The sequence below is a fragment of the Phoxinus phoxinus genome (genome assembly GCF_949152265.1).
Source record: "Phoxinus phoxinus genome assembly, chromosome: 3".
NCBI lineage: Eukaryota > Metazoa > Chordata > Actinopteri > Cypriniformes > Leuciscidae > Phoxinus > Phoxinus phoxinus.
The window spans coordinates 14,152,848-14,172,903 of record NC_136878.1 but is presented as its reverse complement, the minus strand read 5'-3'; the positions used below and the strand labels follow the sequence as shown (position 1 = coordinate 14,172,903).

Sequence of the window (20,056 nt, the reverse complement as noted above, 5' to 3'; positions counted from 1 at the left end):
CAACTCACAGAATTGAAAGCAGTGCTTTTGAAGCGAAAAGTATAATAGTTTTTATACATTTATCTGAAGAATTGCAGGTATGGTTCTGTCACCGAGTCATAAACTTCCTCATTTTCCAAAATAGAGCTCTGTGAGCGACTGAGCGCGCGCGCACACACACGTACGTTTATAAATGCCTTGTAATGCAGTAGGGCTTGGCACAGATTTGACTGCACACAGGTAACTTATTCTCTTCTTTTATCTGGTACTAACATCATAAACTGTAGCACAATTTTAACGGATATCACTAAGTAATGACAGTAGGCTACTAGTAAGGATGATTATATATAGATTTTTCAATAATGTGTTGTTTTGAGATTGGATGTGTGTGTGCGTGCATGTTTTATGTTTCTTAAACGCTAGCTCTGAAGTAAACCATTCAGTTTAAATCTATAAAGTGTACTCTGGGTGTGATATTTTACCAGTATCTAATATTAAACTAATCTTTATTCCTATCAAATGTGTGTCTATTTCTGCACGTGTGCATTTTTGTAAACAGTTAGGTGTAGGTAGAATGTTTTTAATTATGACCTCAGTTTTTGTATATATTTGTGTGTGTGTGTGTGTGTGTGTGTCGGTGTGTGTGCTTTTTATTGTGTGTGTTTGTGCACTCAAGCGGAATGGTCGAAGCGGATTTTTTTTTTTTTAGCCATCATCTTGGTTTCATGAAGAACACCAATCTGAGCTTACTTCCCATACTTAACCACAGTGAAGAACAGCATTATTGTGTGCACTGAAAGGACTAGGCCTATTGTTACTTCTGATATCTTTCAAAAGTTGTATGTTTCTTAATGTCTGAGCTGAGGAACTGAGAAATGCTGTGCATCAGGTTTGGTGGCTTCATTGTGTGTGTTACAGTAAATTTGGGTGAGGCGGAAGAGATGTTTTTCTATTTGTGTAATTAATGTCATAGCCTTACATCAGGGTTGATAGTATCAGGGTTAAGCGCAGTGAAGTTATAGGTCATACGGCATGCTAAGCATTGTCCAGATTGTTGTTTTTTCAGAGTCATTTATGTAAAATGGGGTGGAAATATTCCTTATTACAACTCAAAACTAATGCTAAAAATGATTATCCTGAATAATATAATGAAGACAACCAGACATCTTTTTTTAGAGTCCCTTCATTTTATTTTGTTTTATTTGTCATTATTTCAAGACTCAAGATGGTTTTAAACTGTGCCAGGAAAAACCTGATCGTCCTGTATTTTATAAATATTTCCAACATGTCAAAGAAGCCACATGTTATTCTTATGTTCTTCATTGTTTTTTTGTTGGTTAATGGACTTGCTTTGATAATTAATTGATTAATGTGTTCTGCGTCCTTCAAAGGTACACACACCACAATCCCAGAACATGGCTTCAAAGGTACATTTTTGAGTGTGTATATTGTTCTGTCTATGTGACAGTTGGTTAAATAGCCATTCTATTGGGCCTGTATTTTAGAGAAAATGTACCACTCACACTCACAGCTGTGCCATCAAGTTCATCATAGTACATCTTTAGTTTTTGTCTAATAAATATTCTTTTATACAACAAAGTTCTTGCTAAATATATATTACAGGTCAAAAGTTTGGTGTTGGTAAGATTTTTTAAATGTTTTTGGAGAAAGTGTCTTATGCTCATCAAGGCTGCATGCATTTTCTTAAAAATACAGTAATATTGTAAAATATTATTGCAATTTAAAATGTCTGTTTTCTATTTGAATATATTTTAAATGTAATTTTTTCCTGTGATGGCAAAGCTGAATTTTCAGTATCATTCCTGCAGTCTTCAATGTTGTTGAATGCAGTTATGTTGAAAACAGTTATGCTTAATATTTTTGTGGAAACTGTGATACATCACACGTTTATTCGATAGAACATCAAAAGAACAGCATTATAATTTATTTGTAAAATTATTAAAGTCTTTCATGTCACTTTTGATAAAATAATTTTCCTATTCTTACTGACCCCAAAATTTTAAACAATGGTGTTTTTATTTATCATTTTCATCAACGGTTGTTTGTCTTCCAACAGGAGGATCCATTGCGAGACATGCAGAAGTGTTCCATCAACCTGAAAGTTGAAGAGGACAAAAAAGAGACAGTCGCTCAAAGAGAGCGGTGTGTGCATGAAGCGCAATTTTTTTAAACATTTTTTTTATTCTGTTGTGTGGATAATTTAATTTAAAACTGTTGTATTAATACAGCGTTTGTTTATCTTAGTGAGGACAGTATTGATATCCGATGTACAGAGTTTCCTGATTTCTCAGAGGAGTTCCGTCAGATTATTAAAACTGGCTGGCTGGAGAAAACTCCTCCAAAAGTGTAAGAAAGAATTGTGACTTAAGTGTCTTTTACGACTTTATAACTAAGCCTCTTTTCTGAAATATGTGGTTTTATTTACATTTATAATTACTATATTAATCTATGTTTTATAATATTTGTGTTTGTAATTTCAGTGGCAAGTACCAGCGTCGATGGGTGCAGCTGGATTCAGAATATTTGAGATATTTTCAATACATCAAGGTAAAACATTTTTTTTAAAAAAATTTTCTTCTTTATCCATACATCCATGTGAGTAAATATTTTGCTATATCCTCCTGGTAATTAAAAATCTTGAATAAAAAAATAATAATATCTTGAATAACAATAAGATCCTTCCCATCAGAATAAATATAAAGATTTCCTCGTTCACGGGACACATTTTTAATGACTATAAAAAAAGTCCAGTCTTGTTTTATTTAAGGAAGTTAAGTATTTATTGTACAAACAAGCTGATCGGAATGGAGAGAGGGGATGATGATAATTACTAAATGATGATATACTAAAAACGAGAGGGCACTAAAAAAACTGGAATGTATTTCTGCCTGGTTTCAGTCACAACTATTAAATATATGGACTTAAATGTTCTGGAATTTAGAAAGTTTATCAATTGCCAGATGTTTTTAGAAACCTTAGTCAAGTCACCTTAATTTATATAGCGCTTTTTACAATACAGATTGTTTCAAAGCAGCTTTACAGTGATAACATATTAATGCAACAAAGTTTGTTTCTGCTGTTGATCTAGAAGAAAATAGCATCATAGTCCAGCTTAAGCAAGTTCAGTGATGGTTCATTTTTGTTGTAAAAAAGTTGTTAATTATATATATATATATATATATATATATATATATATATATATATATATATATATATATAGCCGCTCCGTAGAAAACAGTGATGTCTTCGTTCAGTTCTCATATAATGGTGTCAATGCAGGCAGATCAAAAATATTGTTTAATATTAAGTGTCTCTAACTAAGCAAGCCAAAAGCCAAAGGCGACAGTGGCGAGGAACTAAAACTACATCAGGTACATCAATGGAGAGAAAAAAACCTTGGGAGAAACCAGGCTCAGTCTGGGGGCCAGTTCTCCTCTGGCCCCCTGACAAACAAACAGTGTTTCAGGCAGCATTACAGGTCAGAAGTCAGATTGGATTGGAACATTCAAAATATTTATCCAGTTCCATCTGGTTGAAGATCAGAGTCATCACACCAGTATGGAGATGCCGGGTTTGTTGAGGATCAGCACCGATGGCTGTCGTGTCGATGAGGCCTTCACAGGGGAGAGTCTATTGACACAATCTCTGCTGACACTTTAGGGATGCGTTGTGGTCGTGTCTAGGCGCAGGTCCTCCATCTGATCTGGATACGGCCCACATCCGGCTAACTACAGTAAACCTCGGATAAACAGAAAGACTAGCATTAGCGTAGATGCCATTCTTCTTATGATGTAATGAGTGCATCAGGTGTTATAGGAATTAGGAAGTGTTCCTGGTTCTGGCTGACCTAGTTTATGCAGCCTAACAGCACTTTCAGTGTTCAGAGTCAGACTGTAAAAAAAGAAAAGAGGCATATATTGAAAGTTGTACACTCGCACTGAGATAGTAATAATCAAATAATATGATCAGGAATTACATTTTTCTCCGCTGCCAGCCCTCTGCACTCCAACTCTGATTTATTATTACAACTGTCACAACTACTGTATCATTACTCTATAACTCTGTCAATTTTGGCCAATACTGATTATCTGATAATGTTTTGTTTAACTAAACTAAAAAAAACACACACACTATAAACTAAAATATAATTTTAAATACTACAGCTGAATTTAGGCACCACCACATTATAATGTTATATTAATGTTTGTAATATGTACACATAACAATATTATACTTAGTGAGCAATAGATGGCGCCAAAGGCAAATTAATAGTAAAAAATAGGGAACAATTCAATTTCCAAATATGCTATATGTATCCCCTGATCCCTTTTGTTTTTATATTTATTTATTGAGTATAGTATTTATTGTTTACACTTACAGTATAGCATTGTGCATTGTGTGCCTTTATTGTCCTGGTTGCAGACCCTGTGAAACAACATTTGAATGGAATTTCAATAAACTTGACTTAAGTGTAATACAGGGTGTTAAAGAATTTCTCTTTCTCTTTGTGTGACAGGAGGTGTACTCCAGAGGGATGGTGTCTCTGGAATCTGTCAATAAGGTGGCCAGTGTCGAAGATAAACAATTTGAGCTTCACTGTCAGAGCCGGATTTTCCAATTTCGAGCAAAAAGCACTCGTGTGTATTTGTCAATGTTTTCTTCTGACCAACTTGCAAAATGTCTCTGACACATCTTTTTTTAATATAATGAATTTCATACATTTATATTGTGTGTGTATTTTCACAGAGGAAAGAAATGACTGGGTGGGTTGCATTGAAAAGATTCTGAGTGATCGCAAAAATAGTCTGGAGCCCCGGAATCTGTTCTTTAAGAACGGTAGTGTGAATATTTGTTTCGAGGGCAACCTGGAGATGTCACCACGCACCAAAGTCTACACAATTATCAGCAGGGACAAACTGTTCCTCTTCAGAAGCCACGAGGTGTGAGTCTGAATGTGAATAATTGTCTTTCTAAATGTTTTGGGGGGTGTATTTGATAGATTAGTTGTGTTTATGTTTTGTATATAGGAATATTTTCAGGGTGTAGGCATCACTGACATAGACATGCGAATGGCCAATGTGAGAGATGGAGAAAAGAAGCGCTCTTTCACGCTCACCACTCCATACAGAGCATTCAGGTAAACACTGCAACTTTTCACTTTTTGCACACAAAACTGGAAAGCATTTGTTCAGTTATTTTGTATTATTTATATACTACTATAGTATTTATTAATATTTTTTAATTAGCTTTTATTTTTATTAAAAAATAAAAAATAAACATTTGTATCAGGCCCAGCACCATGGACCATGATTTGAACCGAGGGTGAACCCCCCAACCATCCCCAACCCCACACACCCCTCGGACTGCGATTTCATTTTAAAATAGTTTTAGTGAGATTTATTCAAAACTAGTTTTAAGAATTTTTAATGGAACACTGATTAGGAATATTGTTTTTCCAGTGTGTACCATTCAGATAATATGGTTTTATTTTGAGAGGAACAAATGCAGTGTCATAGTTTTATTCCCTGAAGTTTCTTCAAACAAATTTACTGAAGCGTGGATGTCGCAAAAAATGTGCTTTAGATAAGAAGGTCCGTTCAAGGATGGCATTTTGTATGGACATGACATTAATCAGTGTTTTTTACTTGATTAAACCAAATAGACCAAAAACTCATTGATGAAACTTTAAACTCCCTACATCAATTAAAATAGCTTTAACTTAATTTGTATGCTTCTCTCTCTCCGTTTGTAGTTTTGTGGCAAATTCAGTGAGTGAGAAGCAGAAATGGTGTGAGTTACTTAATGAGTGTGTGAGTCGCTCTCTGTCATGTGATGGAGTGTGTGAGAGCATTTGGCGTGTGCCATCAAACCGTTTCTGTGCGGACTGCAGCTCTTCGATGCCAGAGTGGGCGTCAATCAACTTGTGTGTTCTGCTGTGTGAAAAATGTGCAGGTACACACAAATATTAACAAATGACAACAGTAGCTATGTACTGTATATGTCTGCTCATAAATGCGTACACATTTGTGTGATAACAGGTTTACACAGAAGCCTGGGCCAGAACGTGTCAAAGGTTCGCAGTCTGAAGTTGGATGAACGAGTGTGGACTGATGACCTCATCAGGGTACAATGAATGTGATGCATCCAGTCACATCTGAGAGTTATATTGATGCTTTGCAGTAGCAGTTGTGCTGTTCTCTTTCTGGATGATGTCTGATAATCTCATTTTGTGCTGCCAGGTTTTTCTGCTGCTGGGTAACGGCAAAGCTAATCAGTTCTGGGGAGCGAATATTCCCCCGAGTGAAAGTCTCCGTGCGAACGCTAACAGCGAGCAACGTCTCAAACACATAACCGCAAAATACAAGAATGGAAAATATCGCAAATACCACATACTCTTTGGTCAACAGGAGGCGCTCAACAGAGTTAGTCAATTCTATCTAAATGCCAAATAAAAGACATTAAATGCACATCAAATGAACGTTCTGCTCTCTCATGTCTGGTTTTCCTGGGTTTTCTTAGGCTCTGTGTTCAGCGGTGCAGTTAGCTGATTTGTTGGATACTCTCTCGCTGCTGAATTGTGGGGCGGATATCAAGTGCAACACTGGTATCCCAGAATTTCCTTCTCCACTGTCTCTAGCAAAACATAGTGGCCAAATGGTACAAGTGGAGCTACTTATGCAGAACTTGAACTCAGGTGCACAAATACATACACAACTTGAACTTAGTTTTTTGCTCCCCACCAGGCTATCAGCATAAGAAAATCTAAATCAGTTTTTTAAATATTGGAACCGCATTGTGTAAGAATTATGGGGGGAACAGAATCCGACGGCAAACAATCTAGCTGTCAGAATTCGTTCCCCCACACCCATGATGAGAGATGTTGATGTAGTGGGTCAAAAGATGCTGATTATATTCTGTGTGTGGATGGAGCTTAACCAGCATCAGTTTAAAGATTTATTTGTTTAGGTTTTTGCCTTTCATTATTACAGTCGAGTATTTAGACAGGAAGTAAAGTGTGGGAGTGAGAGGGGGACGGGATAAGCAAAAGCGTATCAGTCAGGACTCGAACTCAGGCCGCAAAATGCAATGGGACAATATATCTGTGCGCTGCCCACCAGGCTATCGGCACCAACTAAAAATGATATATGTTTTTAAATATTAGAACCTCATTGTGTAACTCTAATGTATATGTGTTTAGATACACAGGTTCAGAAGAGTCATGGGTTCAGCTTTTATGTCTAAACTCATCTTGTTTTGTTCTTCATCAGAGTCTTTTACACCAGTGGTTAAGGATGTGTCAATTCGATCACATTCTGGCTACCTTTTTAAGACTGGCTCATCAGCTCGGCCAATCACAGACCACAAAACCAAAGCAGGTGCGTGGAGCCCTCGTAGTTTCATTGGTTTAGTAAATTGCTGTATGATGACTGTCCAGTGAATCTCAAGCATACTAAGCCTTGTGTGCTGGTGAGGATGTGTTTGTCTTCCAAAATTAGACTAAAGTTAAACTTTCATATCATGAAAAGTCATGAATTAACATTTTAATTATATTAACCTTTTTTTACTGTTTTAGGACATTTTCAAATGTAATAGCTTAGTGTAGGCTTTTTAGGCTTTAGTAATCTATAAGTTTTCATTGTGTGTGTGTGTGTGTGTGTGTGTGTGTGTGTGTGTGTGTGTGTGTGTGTGTGTGTGTGTGTGTGTGAACCTTTTGTGTGACTATTGTAGATTTCTCTCAGCGTTGGTGTTGTCTTGGTGATGGAATGTTTAGCTACTTTAAGAATGAACAGAGCCTCAACAAGTGTGGTGGCATGAAGACCAGTGAGATCATCTGCCTCTCTGTCAACAGCCCAGGGAAACATGGGTAATAAAGCATGACCTTTAACCTTAATTTAGTTTACTTTTACCACATGAATCCCGTTGTGCGCTATATTTATCATGTTCTCTCTAATTGGCTGGCAGCTATGAGCACACCTTTGAGTTGTACTCTGAGGAGGGGAAAGTCTACCTGTTTGGAACCGATGATGGCAGCATTGCCAAGAACTGGATCCGGGCTATTGCCATGGTGATCAAATTATTTATTTATTTAGTTTTTTTAAACACGTTTTTCACCACTCGTTTGAAAATACCATATTGAGAGGACAAACAAGAGCTGTAGACTTGGGGTTTTCAAACTGGACCAAAAGGGTGTGCTTTTTTATTTAAAATATATTAATACTTTTATTCTGCATGGACACAATACATTAACATTAAAGGGATGGTTCACCTAAAATTGAAAAATCTGTCATCATTTACTCACCCTAAAGTTGTTCTAAACCTGTATGAACTTCTTTCTTCTGCTAAACACAAAAGAAGATATGTGGGTAACCAAACGACCAATTGATGGGCCCCATTGACTTCCATAATATTTTTTCCCATACTATGGAAGTCAGTGGGGCCCATTGAATATGGGTAACCAAACATTCTGCAAAATATCTTCTTTTGTGTACAGCAGAACAATTAATTCATACAACAGGGTTGGAACTTCTTGAGGATGAGTAAATGATGACAGAATTTTTAGGTGAACTCTCCCTTTAAGCCGTAAAGACATTAATAATGTTACAAAAGAGTTCTATTTCCCATTTATCAAAGAATCCTGAAAAAAGTATTAGTGTTTTGCACAAGAATATTAAGCAGAACAACTGTTTTCATCATTAAGTAATAATAAGACCAGTTTATTTTCCATCACAGGAATAAATTACATTTTGAAATATGTTTAATAGAAAACAGTCATTTCAAATTGCAATAATATTTCACAACATTATAGTGGTATATATTATGCTATTATACTACACAATATTAATGCTGTTTTACTGTATTATTATCAAATAAATGCAGCCTTTGTGAGCATAAGAGACTTCTTTCAAAAACATATCTAATAATTTTTTATTTCTAAATGTTCATCTCTACTTCCTTGCAGCCTTCCATGCATTGTTCTGTAAAGTTTCTTTATATTATGCAAATATCATTATGAAATAAAATGGTAATTTTATATTCTAATATGTTGGCAAAGGAGAAAAATAAACGGACCCACTTCCTTTTTATTTAGGCTGTGCTGCCTCCTGCACTGTTTGATGTGTGTGGAACCTGTGATCGTCTGGGTCGCCTGCGCTGCACCGAGGGAAGCCATGGCATTGGTTGGTTTTGCCTGAGCGGCTTCAAACTGCATGCGTTACTGGAAGACAACGTACAAACAATCGATCTGCGCAAGCTGGTCACACTCAGTGAGTTACAGCACACAATCATGTGCCGATCTGACACTATATGAAATTTATATTTACTATACGTTTATATATATATATTAATGTGTGTGTGTATGTAGCTCTTTCTGACAGTTCTGACTCCTTGGTGATGGTGTGGCGGGGTGGACCCCTGCATTTGCTGGCTGACCGCAGGCCTCATTTTGTGGGCTGGCAGACCTACATTCAGCAGAAATCTGGTGCTGGAGATCAGTTGCTATCCCAGCAGCAACTCACTGACCTGGGTGTCCCTGTGACTATTGACCGCTGCCTGGACCACATAACACGTTACGGTATACAAACACACATTTACATTACAGAAGAAAGCATAAATTCTGTTATAGAAATGAAAAATTATTTAAAATAGGACAAAACAAGCATTAAAATGAGCTAAAACATATTTCTATTTATGCTAAGCTCTGAAATATTTTAATTGGGTAGAAATCGTGAGTGGGTGTGAATAGACACTAGTCTATTATTGTTCTTTGTCTATTAAAGTCGACATAAAACAGAAGTTTAGCTGGTCTTTTCTTCCCTATTGTGATGTATATTCGAGTGGGCAGGACTTGATTTTGTCCGGACCACCATTGTGGTTTGTGGTATCTGCAATCTCATATGAGTAAAAGGGAAGAGAAGAGATGTAGCTGGAAGAGGGAAGGGAAGATTACAAGGGCACATGAATAAAAAAAATAAAAAAAAATAATGATGTGCACACATAAATCATTTATAAAAAATACTGCAATATTCCATAAAAAATAAGAATTGTCCATTGTGAATTCATGGTGACTTTCTAATTAAAGCGTACTCAACTAGATACAATTATTTTTCTTCATACTGCCACCAGGTAAATCACACTCCTAAAAGTAGGGAAATAGAATTTTATAAACTAAATGGCAAGATTTGGTATACTCAAAACACAAACATAATGTCACCTTTTTTTATTTTTAGGACTGTTGTTACCAGGAATCTACCGAAAGAGTGGCATTCATTCTCATGTGACCAAACTGCTGGAGAGATTTCAAAATGATGCACGGAGTGTAACGTGGTGTGAGTCTGAGTATTCTGTGGAAGATGTGGCTAACACGCTAAAACGATTTCTCAGGGAGGTCAAAGACGGAGTGTTAAACGGACAAGAGAACAGCAACAGCTGGCTAAGAGCTGCAGGTGAATAAAAATTGGAGTAATGTAAGATGAGATGTTTAAAACTGCTTAGAAAGTGGGAGTAGCCCAACACTACTGTAAGCAAGTAACTTTTTTAACACTCTGCAGGTCTGGAGAACAGAAGTGAGAAGATTAATACATACAAGATTCTCCTCTCAAACCTCCCAGATGTTAACAGAGAAACACTCAGAGTCCTCATACACCATCTGGTTTGGTATATTAATATGACATGTGATTTGCTCAGCTGTCTAAAAGCTACAAAGTACTAACCAAATCACTATAAAACAATAGTTGATAACTTCTAAGCATCCCTAAGACTAGATAGGATAGATAGTGTTTAATATGCTTTAAAAATATTTCTGTGACTACGACTGGTTGATTTGAATTGATCATAAGGAATGTAGTTGGATATGTAGTTATTGTTAGTAGTACATCCAAGAACTTGACCTGAAATTTCTGCTTTGTCAGTGTTCAGCACCTGTGTGATGAGAATCAGATGACTGTACGAAACCTTGGCATTGTATTCGGTCCAACACTTTTTCAGACAGATGGAACAGATGTCACACCATCTCAGGTGATGGATGAATTGATCCAAAACTACTGCAGCATTTTTAATGTGAGTCTGTCTATAATGTTGGCACTTATCACATTAGTTAATTACATTTGATGATTGTTAATTCAGTTATTATTGTATAAAGTTAAAGCTACATTATTTTAAACTTTTTTTTAAATAAAAACAATTTTAGGAAAAAAAAAAAATCCAAACTATGTCTTTACCCTAATATACTTTGATAAACTTATAATAATAATTACAATTTTAGAGTTGGCGGCACGGATTTTGCAGGAAATTGCATACATTCGTAATTTACCCATGTGTGTCGCATCATATCTGTAGTACACAGAAAAGAAGCTCCGGCTGCGGGTAGCATGAAGCTGAAAGTCATTAAAAATGGATTACGGGTCATTAAAAATGGCAAACCTCCAGGGAGTCACCCATTATAAAATACACTATTATTTTAATGTAAAATAATGTAATAAATACATTATTTACTTGTCTATCCGATCTGATAAGATATCCTGTATCCAAATGTACAGCAGTGCCTAGAATAGCATTCATCCATGTAGATTAGTATAGCCTAAATAGAACCAAAACTATCTTTTCACAAAATGCATGCAGTTTTACTTTTTTAACTGTTAAATGTAATTGACGATGTAATTGTAATTGAAGTTTGATTCACACACTGACATAAAGATCAACTGATGCACTTATCAATTAAATATTAATTAGGAATATTTCGAAAATGGTGTTAATAAGCTGAAGAATGATGACTGAGATGAAGCTTCTTTCACAGGTCTCAGAGTCTGACCTTCAGAGGCAGTTAAACATGACGTCTGTCATCCTGAATAAACACAAGTCCCAGGTCAGAGTTCACAGGACACATGGGCTTTATTATGTTGAGGGCATTTTTAAATGCTGTTAATAATGAGTTCTAAAATCTGTGTGTTTGTGTAAATAACTCCTCATATTGATTTGATGGCGATACTGAAAGTCTTTGATGAATTATTGTATTTCTGAGATATTTGACATAAATTGCTGACTTGATTATATTTCAGAGGAGCTTGAGTCGAACTCCATCCAGTACCATTTGTGCTGTTTACCTGGAGAAGAAAGAGGAGGGTGCAGATGTTCTCGTTCAGGTGGGCATTTAATCCTAACTTAAATTTATGTAATTATGTACTTTACCTGTGTGGACTACACCTCTGTTTGTTCCAGATCAGTGTAGAAGTTTTCTTTGTGTGTACTCTGTGTTAGGTTGCGGCGGATATGACAGTATTCAAGTTGGTTTCTGTGGTTCTGGAGCTTAAAGGAATTCAGCAAGCCAATGAAGAGTTCTGGAGCTGCTATGAGATTCTAGAGAAAGAGGGCATGGGTGAGATTTTATCCTATTCTGAAAGTGGCACTGATCAATGACACATGAAAATAAGAATGACCTTTCTGTTTTTTAATATTTTAGTTGTTTTTCTGATTGATTCATTTTAGTGCCATGTTGATTTGCTTTATTTGCTTTAGTTTATTGCTTTAGTTCTATGTTAATAGGCAAAAACTACTGGTTTAAAATTCAAATATGACACCTAAATGATTTTAGATAAACTTGGCCATGATACAGCCAATCAAACATGGTCTGCTTTTGGTCCAGTGCAATAGGGAACAATGACAAAAGCTTTAATTCATCTAACATTCTTGGTTTAAATTGAAAGTGCATTTTAACATTAGTTGTTGTTTAATTTTTAATATAATATTCTGTTGTACCAAATCATGGTGTCTTGTTCAAAATGGAGTTTATGAATATGGGAGCTTTCTCTTTTGGACATGACTCCGAATGTGGTAACTGTACTTGGTGATTAGGAAATTCAGTTGTTTGGATGTGTTTTTTTTTTTTTGATGAGTGGAATTTTACTTTATTTTATAATAGAGAGAACACTGCATTACCAGGAAAGAGTCTTGCCACTCTATTTCTCTCTTAGTTGTCACTGCCACCTGTTGATTAAGAGGAATCAATACATCATCAGCATCATGAGGTACCTGGGTATGTCTTGTCACACAAACACCAATGCATAGTGTCTTTGAAAATCTATTTTATTCATCATAGATTATGAGAAGGGTGAAAAAAAAAATCAGTGTGATGCATCACAAGATATTCCAAAAATATTGAAAAATACACATTTAAATTCTTCTTTACAATGTTAATTTATCTGTTTGCATTCAGAAATAGTTTTAATTTAGTTAATATCCGATATTGTAGCTTCTGAGATGCTTTTTAAGTACATTTTAATTTTGCAACGAGATTCTTATTTTGGCTCATTGTTTCTGTCTACAAAACCTCCATATATACTTATATATAAGCAATATACTTTTTTGCTCAAAATGTTAATAAGGTCACAAGAATTCTAGACTCCAAATCAAGTGTATTCTAACTTTTTTACTGGTAGTGTAGTGCAGTGCACATAATATGGTGCAATAAAGAATGCACAACAATTAAGTGAATAAGAAATTACCTGAGTAATAGTATTAACATTGCTTAAGTTGATTTAGGAGCAGTGCAGTAGTTGTTTGCTAGTGTGTGTGTGTGTGTGTGTGTGTGTGTGTGTGTGTGTGTGTGTGTGTGTGTGTGTGTGTGTGTGTGTGTGTGTGTGTGTGTGTGTAGAGAATAAGGTGAATCTGAGCAAGAGTGGGCCATTGCGGGTCTGTGAGGTTAAAAGTGAAAGTAGCAGAAACTTCCACCTTCGTCATTGTGAGCTTTCTGGCAACACCTTCAGACTGCACAAGGAACTACAGGTGTGTGTAAAAGTGTAAACATTCACTGTATGGTTACACACCAGCTGCATTAAGCATAACAAATTCATAAACTTATCTGAAGCAATAAATACACTGGCAGACTGAATGAGTGAAAAACTAAAGAGAATGAATCGATCTTTAATCTCTGAAGGCTTCTGCTCTTTTAGGGTTCTCAGTGTGAGAGGGAATATCCTGCCAAAGAGCTCAAGCTCTATCATGGCTGCCGGAGGAAACTGCATCCACCCACTCCGTAATGAACCGAGAGCACCTAAACACAACATCTACTCCAGAGCTTATCTCACTTCTCTCATAAGTATAAACTCATGTACTGAGATGCAGTTTGTGGTGTGTAGTAATTTATTTTATTTTATTTTATTTACAGATGGGGACTAATGCTGATTCATGACAAGCAGCAGTGGTGAGTCTGTAGCAGATTTTTATTTAGTCTCCTTCAATATTAAACAGTCAGTTGTATAATGGACCTCAAACATTTCCATCAAAAGTATTTAGCAGACATATGAAGCAACATGCAACAATCTAATATTTATGGAGCCCCTGAAGGGACATGGTGGTGGAAAAAATATTTTTCAGAGCTTTTGCGTTCTTTCGCAAAAATTGTGTTTTTCATGCATCTGTCAATTTTGAGATTTTTGGCTTTTCATAAAGTGTTTTTTCAGACTAGTGGAAAGAAAACATCCAAAATACACTTTTAACTGTATCTTTTAGATCACTTTATCTCTTTGCGTCTGTAGATTGAAATTACAGTATCTTTAATGGCTGTTTTCTTTCCTTCCTCCTACATGAGCCGGAAATCTCCACTTCAGCAGCACCAAACTTTACAGTTTTATTCTTATCTATATTCTGAAAGTTTTTACAAAGGCGTTTGAACATGTATCATTTTCATATAACATTTTATCCCTAAATTTGTTTAGATTTTTTCTTTGTACATTTTTGATAAATAGAGATTCCAAAATCCCCTCTGTAAAAACCTTTGACCAATATATCATTTTTTTTTTAACCTGACTTGTTCCAATGACCAGATTTTTGTTCTAGAAATATGTGCAAATTAGTGCACATTTAATTAGATAATGCCTCATTTACATATTTAAACATAACATTTTAGTAAATTTTGTTATACCCTTTTTTTGCAATTATCAATGTAATCAATCAACTGAAGTATGGTGATTATGTCAGTTATCTTTTTGACCCTATTCACCTAGGGTGTCTTGCCTTAAGTATAAAGAAATATGGTCAGTGCTTATTTCATGTAGTTCAGTTAAGTTATATATTCAGAGATTCGAACTTCTCGGATCAATAACTTGTGAGCTAACCATTGCTAAAACACAAATAACACCTCTTTCGAATCATAGTAATGTCGTAGACAACGAGCTACAACCTAATTTTCCTCAAAACGAGCATTATAATATAAATTAATCTCTAAGCAGGCGGCGAGTCCGAAGGGACCGTCTGCAAAGTGCAAAACCCGAAAAGCATTACTACAAAAATAGTCATTAACTTCAATGTTACACACTGTAGTGTCACCAAATTCAGTTTGAACATCAATGGTCTCCTACTGGTCTTACTACAACACTTAGTTTGATAAAATGTCTTTTATCATTATTTATCATGAAATTAAAATTAATCAGGTTTTGCGAGAGATCGCCAATATCTTTGCAAGAGAATAATAAAAATAAAAAAAAGGGAAAAATATTTTTTCCTCCCATCCAATATTTTTTCCGCCACCATGTCCTTTTAGGGGATTCGTAAATATTATATTTTTTTCATTCTTAAAAGCACAGTGCTCTACTGCACTCCATTATGCACCGCTCTATAAAACAGTGCTTGTTAATGTCAAAATGTTTAAAATGACCAATCAAATCAAAGAAGGTGGGCTTTACTGTACTACAGAAGCCAAGCATGTACAGTGTGATGCTTTAGTTGAATGAGTGCGAGGGAAGACGAAAGGAGCTAAACATTAAATATTTGACCGTTTTATGATAGTTTTATGAAGTGTTAGGCAGAATTAGAAAATGAAGTGTGAATGTGTTCATATTGTGAATGAACATGGAAAGTCTTTCAGTAAAAATATATTTGCAGATAGTTCAAATGCATTACGTTCAAGTTCTAAATTCTAGTTGTTTTGCTATTTTTTTTATTTTTTTATTTTTTTTATTCTATTAAATCCCTTTAACTCTGTAATTGCTTTAAATACAGCTGCAGTCCGTAACTTATTTGGGTTAAAAATGATCCAAAATACATTTGAGCATGTACATAACCAGCCAGTGTTCAAAACTATCTGCTTGCAGCTCAATTCTAAACGGTAAGCTTCTAATAATGTTTTTAACTCCAGTGGTTCTGGTGGATTTCCGTGGGAAATTCAAGCATTTCTTTGCGTCATTACGTCACATCTGTACACATAAAGGAGGAGTCTCGGCTAGTAGGCTATGTTGCGTGTGTGGATATTGAAGGTGGAGATTTATAGCCTTTTCTCACAGCACTTTATATAATTCAACATCAATTTGATGGCGGAACCAGAAAGGTTCAAACGACAATCACCAGTGACAACTGGAGATTCACCCTTTGTAAAATGCAAAAGACTTTGGAGTGGCTACGGAAAAAAAGAGACTGCACCCAGGCCCATGCGAAAACAAGGATAAATATCGGAAGGGCATTAAATGTAGTCACGCAATGCTGATGTTGTTAAACATTAACAATTTGAGAACAAAGTATAATTTGCATGGTTTGACGTGATATGATAAGCAATCGTTAGATTTAATCAGTGCGATTTACTGCAATACTTTTCCCCCCTTAGTTGGTCAGAACAAAAGTAGATGCTACTTGTTCGATGACATTTTCCAGTGAACATTCTTATGTTGGTCATACTTCCAAAAAGTAGAATCTGTGATTCCAAATGACAGTATCCACACCGGTGCGGTGACTGACAGCCGCACAGTCTCCTCAAAACATTGGATTCATCCGCGCTGTTCCGTGCTGAGGCACAACCCAAGTAAAGTTGATAATTCCATGAATAACTGCAATTTCAGATTTCGAACAGAGATGTTTTATGTCAAAGAGGAAAAACTACGGACTGCAGCTTTAAATAGCAATAGTATATTTGTGACAAGACCCTACAAAAAAATGTTTCCCCCAATGTTCCAAAGCTTACAGCCTTGTTCAGTTCAGTTCAAGTTTATTGTCATGTGCGTATTAGTACAAGTACCACAGCAATGAAATACAATGTGCCATAGCACTCTCTCAACACCAATCATAATTTAATTAAAAACATTAAACCATCCGGACACAGTAAACATAATAACTATGCCTCAACCCTCCTTCCTCTTCCATTATCATTCATTAACCTTATAACCTGTGGGTAAAAACTGTCTCTAAAGCGTGATGTGCGTGTGGGAATGCTCTGCAACCGTCTCCCTGATGGAAGTATGGAGAATAGATTATGTGCGGGATGACTGACATCCCGCATAATACCTAATGCTTTCTTAGTACTTCGTTTTAAATAAATGCTTTGAAGTGGTTCCAGTGGAACCCCAATAATTTTTGATGCAGTTTTAACCACTTTTGTAAGTCGTTCCAAATCAAGTGAAGTAGCCCTGCCAAACCATACTGTGATATTGCCTGCCAATATACTCTCAATTGTAAAGCGATAACATTTTTGTAAAATGTTTGATGACATACCATATGTCTTAAGACACCTCAAAAAATAAAGCCTCTGATGTGCCTTCTTAATAGCACTGGTGATATGAAAAGACCATGAAAGAGAGTCTGAAATATGGATGCCTAAAAATTAAAAAATATTTACAATTCCAACTGCAGAGTTGTTGATGTAGACAGGTGTATGTGTAGGTGTATTCCTTCTAAAATCTATGATGACCTCTTTAGTTTTCCCCACATTAAGGGATAGATTATTTCTTTCACACCATGTGATCAGATTATTTACCTCATCCCTATAGGCAGTTTCATTATTGCTGTCAATCAGTCCTACCACAGTAGTATCGTCCGCAAATTTAACAATACTATTTGTGGGATGTTTTGAAATGCAGTCATAGGTGTATAGACTATATAATAGAGGACTTAGACAGCAACCTTGAGGTGCTCCGGTATTTAAAACTATAGAGGCTGAGTATGTATTTCCAACTCTAACTGTTTGTGGACGGCCTGTTAGAAAGTCCTGAATCCATCTGCAGATGGAATTAAAGAGGCCTAAGTCTAACAGTTTAGATATTAAAATAGAAGGTCTGATAGTGTTAAATGCACTGCTATAATCAACAAACAGCATCCTGACATACGTGCCCCTACCCTCTAGATGTTGAAGTGTTTGTAACAATGCTTGTAACAATGTACTCATTCTCAGTAAGAACATCATATAATCATTTTATAAAATATTTTTTCATATGACAGGAAATTTTATTGAACATCCTTGTTCTGACCCGTTTTGTTATAATAAACAATGACTAGTTAGTTGACCAGTTAGACAATTTATTTTACTAGTTGGCTACATCCTTGAATATTTAAATTCTACCACATCTCCATGTCCTTGCTCACCTTACTTGGTCTCTGGATCTTCTTTCTTTAAGGTATCTGTGCTGTGAGAATGAGGATGAGCTGACTGAGTGGACAGCCACATTTTACAGCATCCAGGTATAACCTCTGGCACAGTCTTATTTGTTTGAATTCTAGTTAAATATACATATATATATATATTTAAATATGCAGAACAATATGCATTTAAAAATGTGACATTTTTATTGAACCAACTAAAAGGTTTTTAATTTCTTATTCATAGTACAATGGTGACATCTGGCCCTCCTGGTGAAATAACTTCAATGCAGCTGATGGGTTGGATAACAGCATTTTATTCTGATGGAAGAAACTAAAAAAAAAAAAAAATGAAACATCACATAAGCGTTTCTAAACAGACTGTGCCCATCTCAGATTCTGAATTATTACTAGCAGCACACTGACCTCTTGCATTATGAGTAATGTGACAATGATAAAATTCCTCTCTTTAATTCCTGTATTTTTGGCATCAATTGCAAAAAAAAAAAAAAACCTGTACCTTAATTCTGAATCAGTTTTAAACAATATTTCCAGTGTAGATTAAAAAATAAATATATAAAAAATATGAACAAAAGTCCTATTGGTTTGGAACAATACGAGGATGAGTAAATTACATCATTTTCAATTTTAGGGGAACTATACCCCCAAGCTTTGCCGTTTCTCAGAAACCTGCCATTTTGTTATAAGAGGAAACAATTAAATCTTTCCTTGACGGTTTTGAGAGGAAGTGTTGTGACCATTTTGATGACGAGGTGTTAAAAACTGGATACATTCATACATTTGCCAGGAACTTTTATCTGAAAGACATTGTATTAAAACTATATATTTAGCATTCCTTCAAAGTGAGCTACAGGAACACAGTTATAGCTGAAGTGTGCTCACCATCCTACTTCGGTCACCACAGAAACTCACTCCTACTTCCCTTGATATGTATACATATTTGATCAGGTATCTGAAATTCAGCTCTCCATAGACACAAGACCAATGCAACCAAATGTTTTTATTTATTTCTTCTTGTGTTGACTGGATTCTTGCCAACTAGGTATGTAATTACTCTTTTGAATTTTGCTTTTTTTTTTTTTTTATTGCAATAAACTAAAGCATATCTGGAGTAAAGTCATTTTGAGTTGAGATAAAATATTCATATTAGTATTTTTTTTTTTTTACTCAGGGTACACATTTTATGAGTTTACACTTCAGTAGTGTGGTTTGATTCAACCAAATTCAATGATACGTTGGTTTCTTGAAAGATGTATATTAAAAGGGCAAATCTTGGATTAAAATAATCATAACTGGATTTTTTTTTAAAAAGTAAGTTTACTTGTACAAACCAAGTTTTTGCTTTGGGCAACACAGTCCAAAACAAACACATGCAGGCAAACTAAATTTGTAAAGAAACTCGAAAGAGATCAGTGCCACCGTGGATTAATCTCAATTAATGATTTATATGAGAATAGATGCAGTGTACCATCTTAAAATGCACCTGCTGTTTTGTTGCTCTAACCTCATCCTTAAAACTGTGTTTAGCTAACTAGAATCTGAAAAAGTACAATTTCCTTCCAGCAAGTTCTTAAGCCATTTTTTATAACTCCGTTTTGAACAACTATTGTTGTTTTAAATTTCTCTTTCACTGGCCATAAGTTGTTTTCAACTCAAATGTCAGATTGGACAGCTTCACAGTACTGATTAAGATATAAAATGCTAT

General features: G+C 35.5%; 1 protein-coding gene across 1 annotated transcript; it reads left to right on the top strand.

Annotated features, from left to right (window-relative positions):
- Window positions 1–89: 89 nt before the first annotated feature.
- On the top strand, window positions 90–20,039 carry arap1a (ArfGAP with RhoGAP domain, ankyrin repeat and PH domain 1a). Its single transcript, XM_079606814.1, has 29 exons — window positions 90–219; window positions 1,371–1,406; window positions 2,057–2,142; window positions 2,245–2,346; window positions 2,481–2,547; window positions 4,517–4,637; window positions 4,747–4,940; window positions 5,028–5,137; window positions 5,753–5,952; window positions 6,039–6,124; window positions 6,240–6,422; window positions 6,520–6,694; window positions 7,269–7,376; window positions 7,729–7,864; window positions 7,963–8,065; window positions 9,089–9,263; window positions 9,362–9,571; window positions 10,227–10,442; window positions 10,548–10,653; window positions 10,908–11,055; window positions 11,792–11,860; window positions 12,054–12,137; window positions 12,253–12,370; window positions 12,914–13,027; window positions 13,646–13,776; window positions 13,944–14,026; window positions 14,159–14,194; window positions 18,369–18,432; window positions 18,578–20,039. Exons 2-29 carry the CDS (start codon window positions 1,395–1,397, stop codon window positions 18,605–18,607), a joined length of 3,267 nt encoding a protein of 1,088 aa, XP_079462940.1. The 5' UTR covers window positions 90–219; window positions 1,371–1,394; the 3' UTR covers window positions 18,608–20,039.
- The last annotated feature ends 17 nt before the right edge of the window (window positions 20,040–20,056 follow it).

What these genes read in the sequence shown, in the direction of transcription:
- arap1a (XM_079606814.1), top strand. An exon ending in ACAGTCGCTCAAAGAGAGCG is followed by an intron (nt 2,143 to 2,244) that starts GTGTGTGCATGA and finishes TGTTTATCTTAG; the next exon opens with TGAGGACAGTATTGATATCC. An exon ending in CCACATTTTACAGCATCCAG is followed by an intron (nt 18,433 to 18,577) that starts GTATAACCTCTG and finishes TCTTATTCATAG; the next exon opens with TACAATGGTGACATCTGGCC.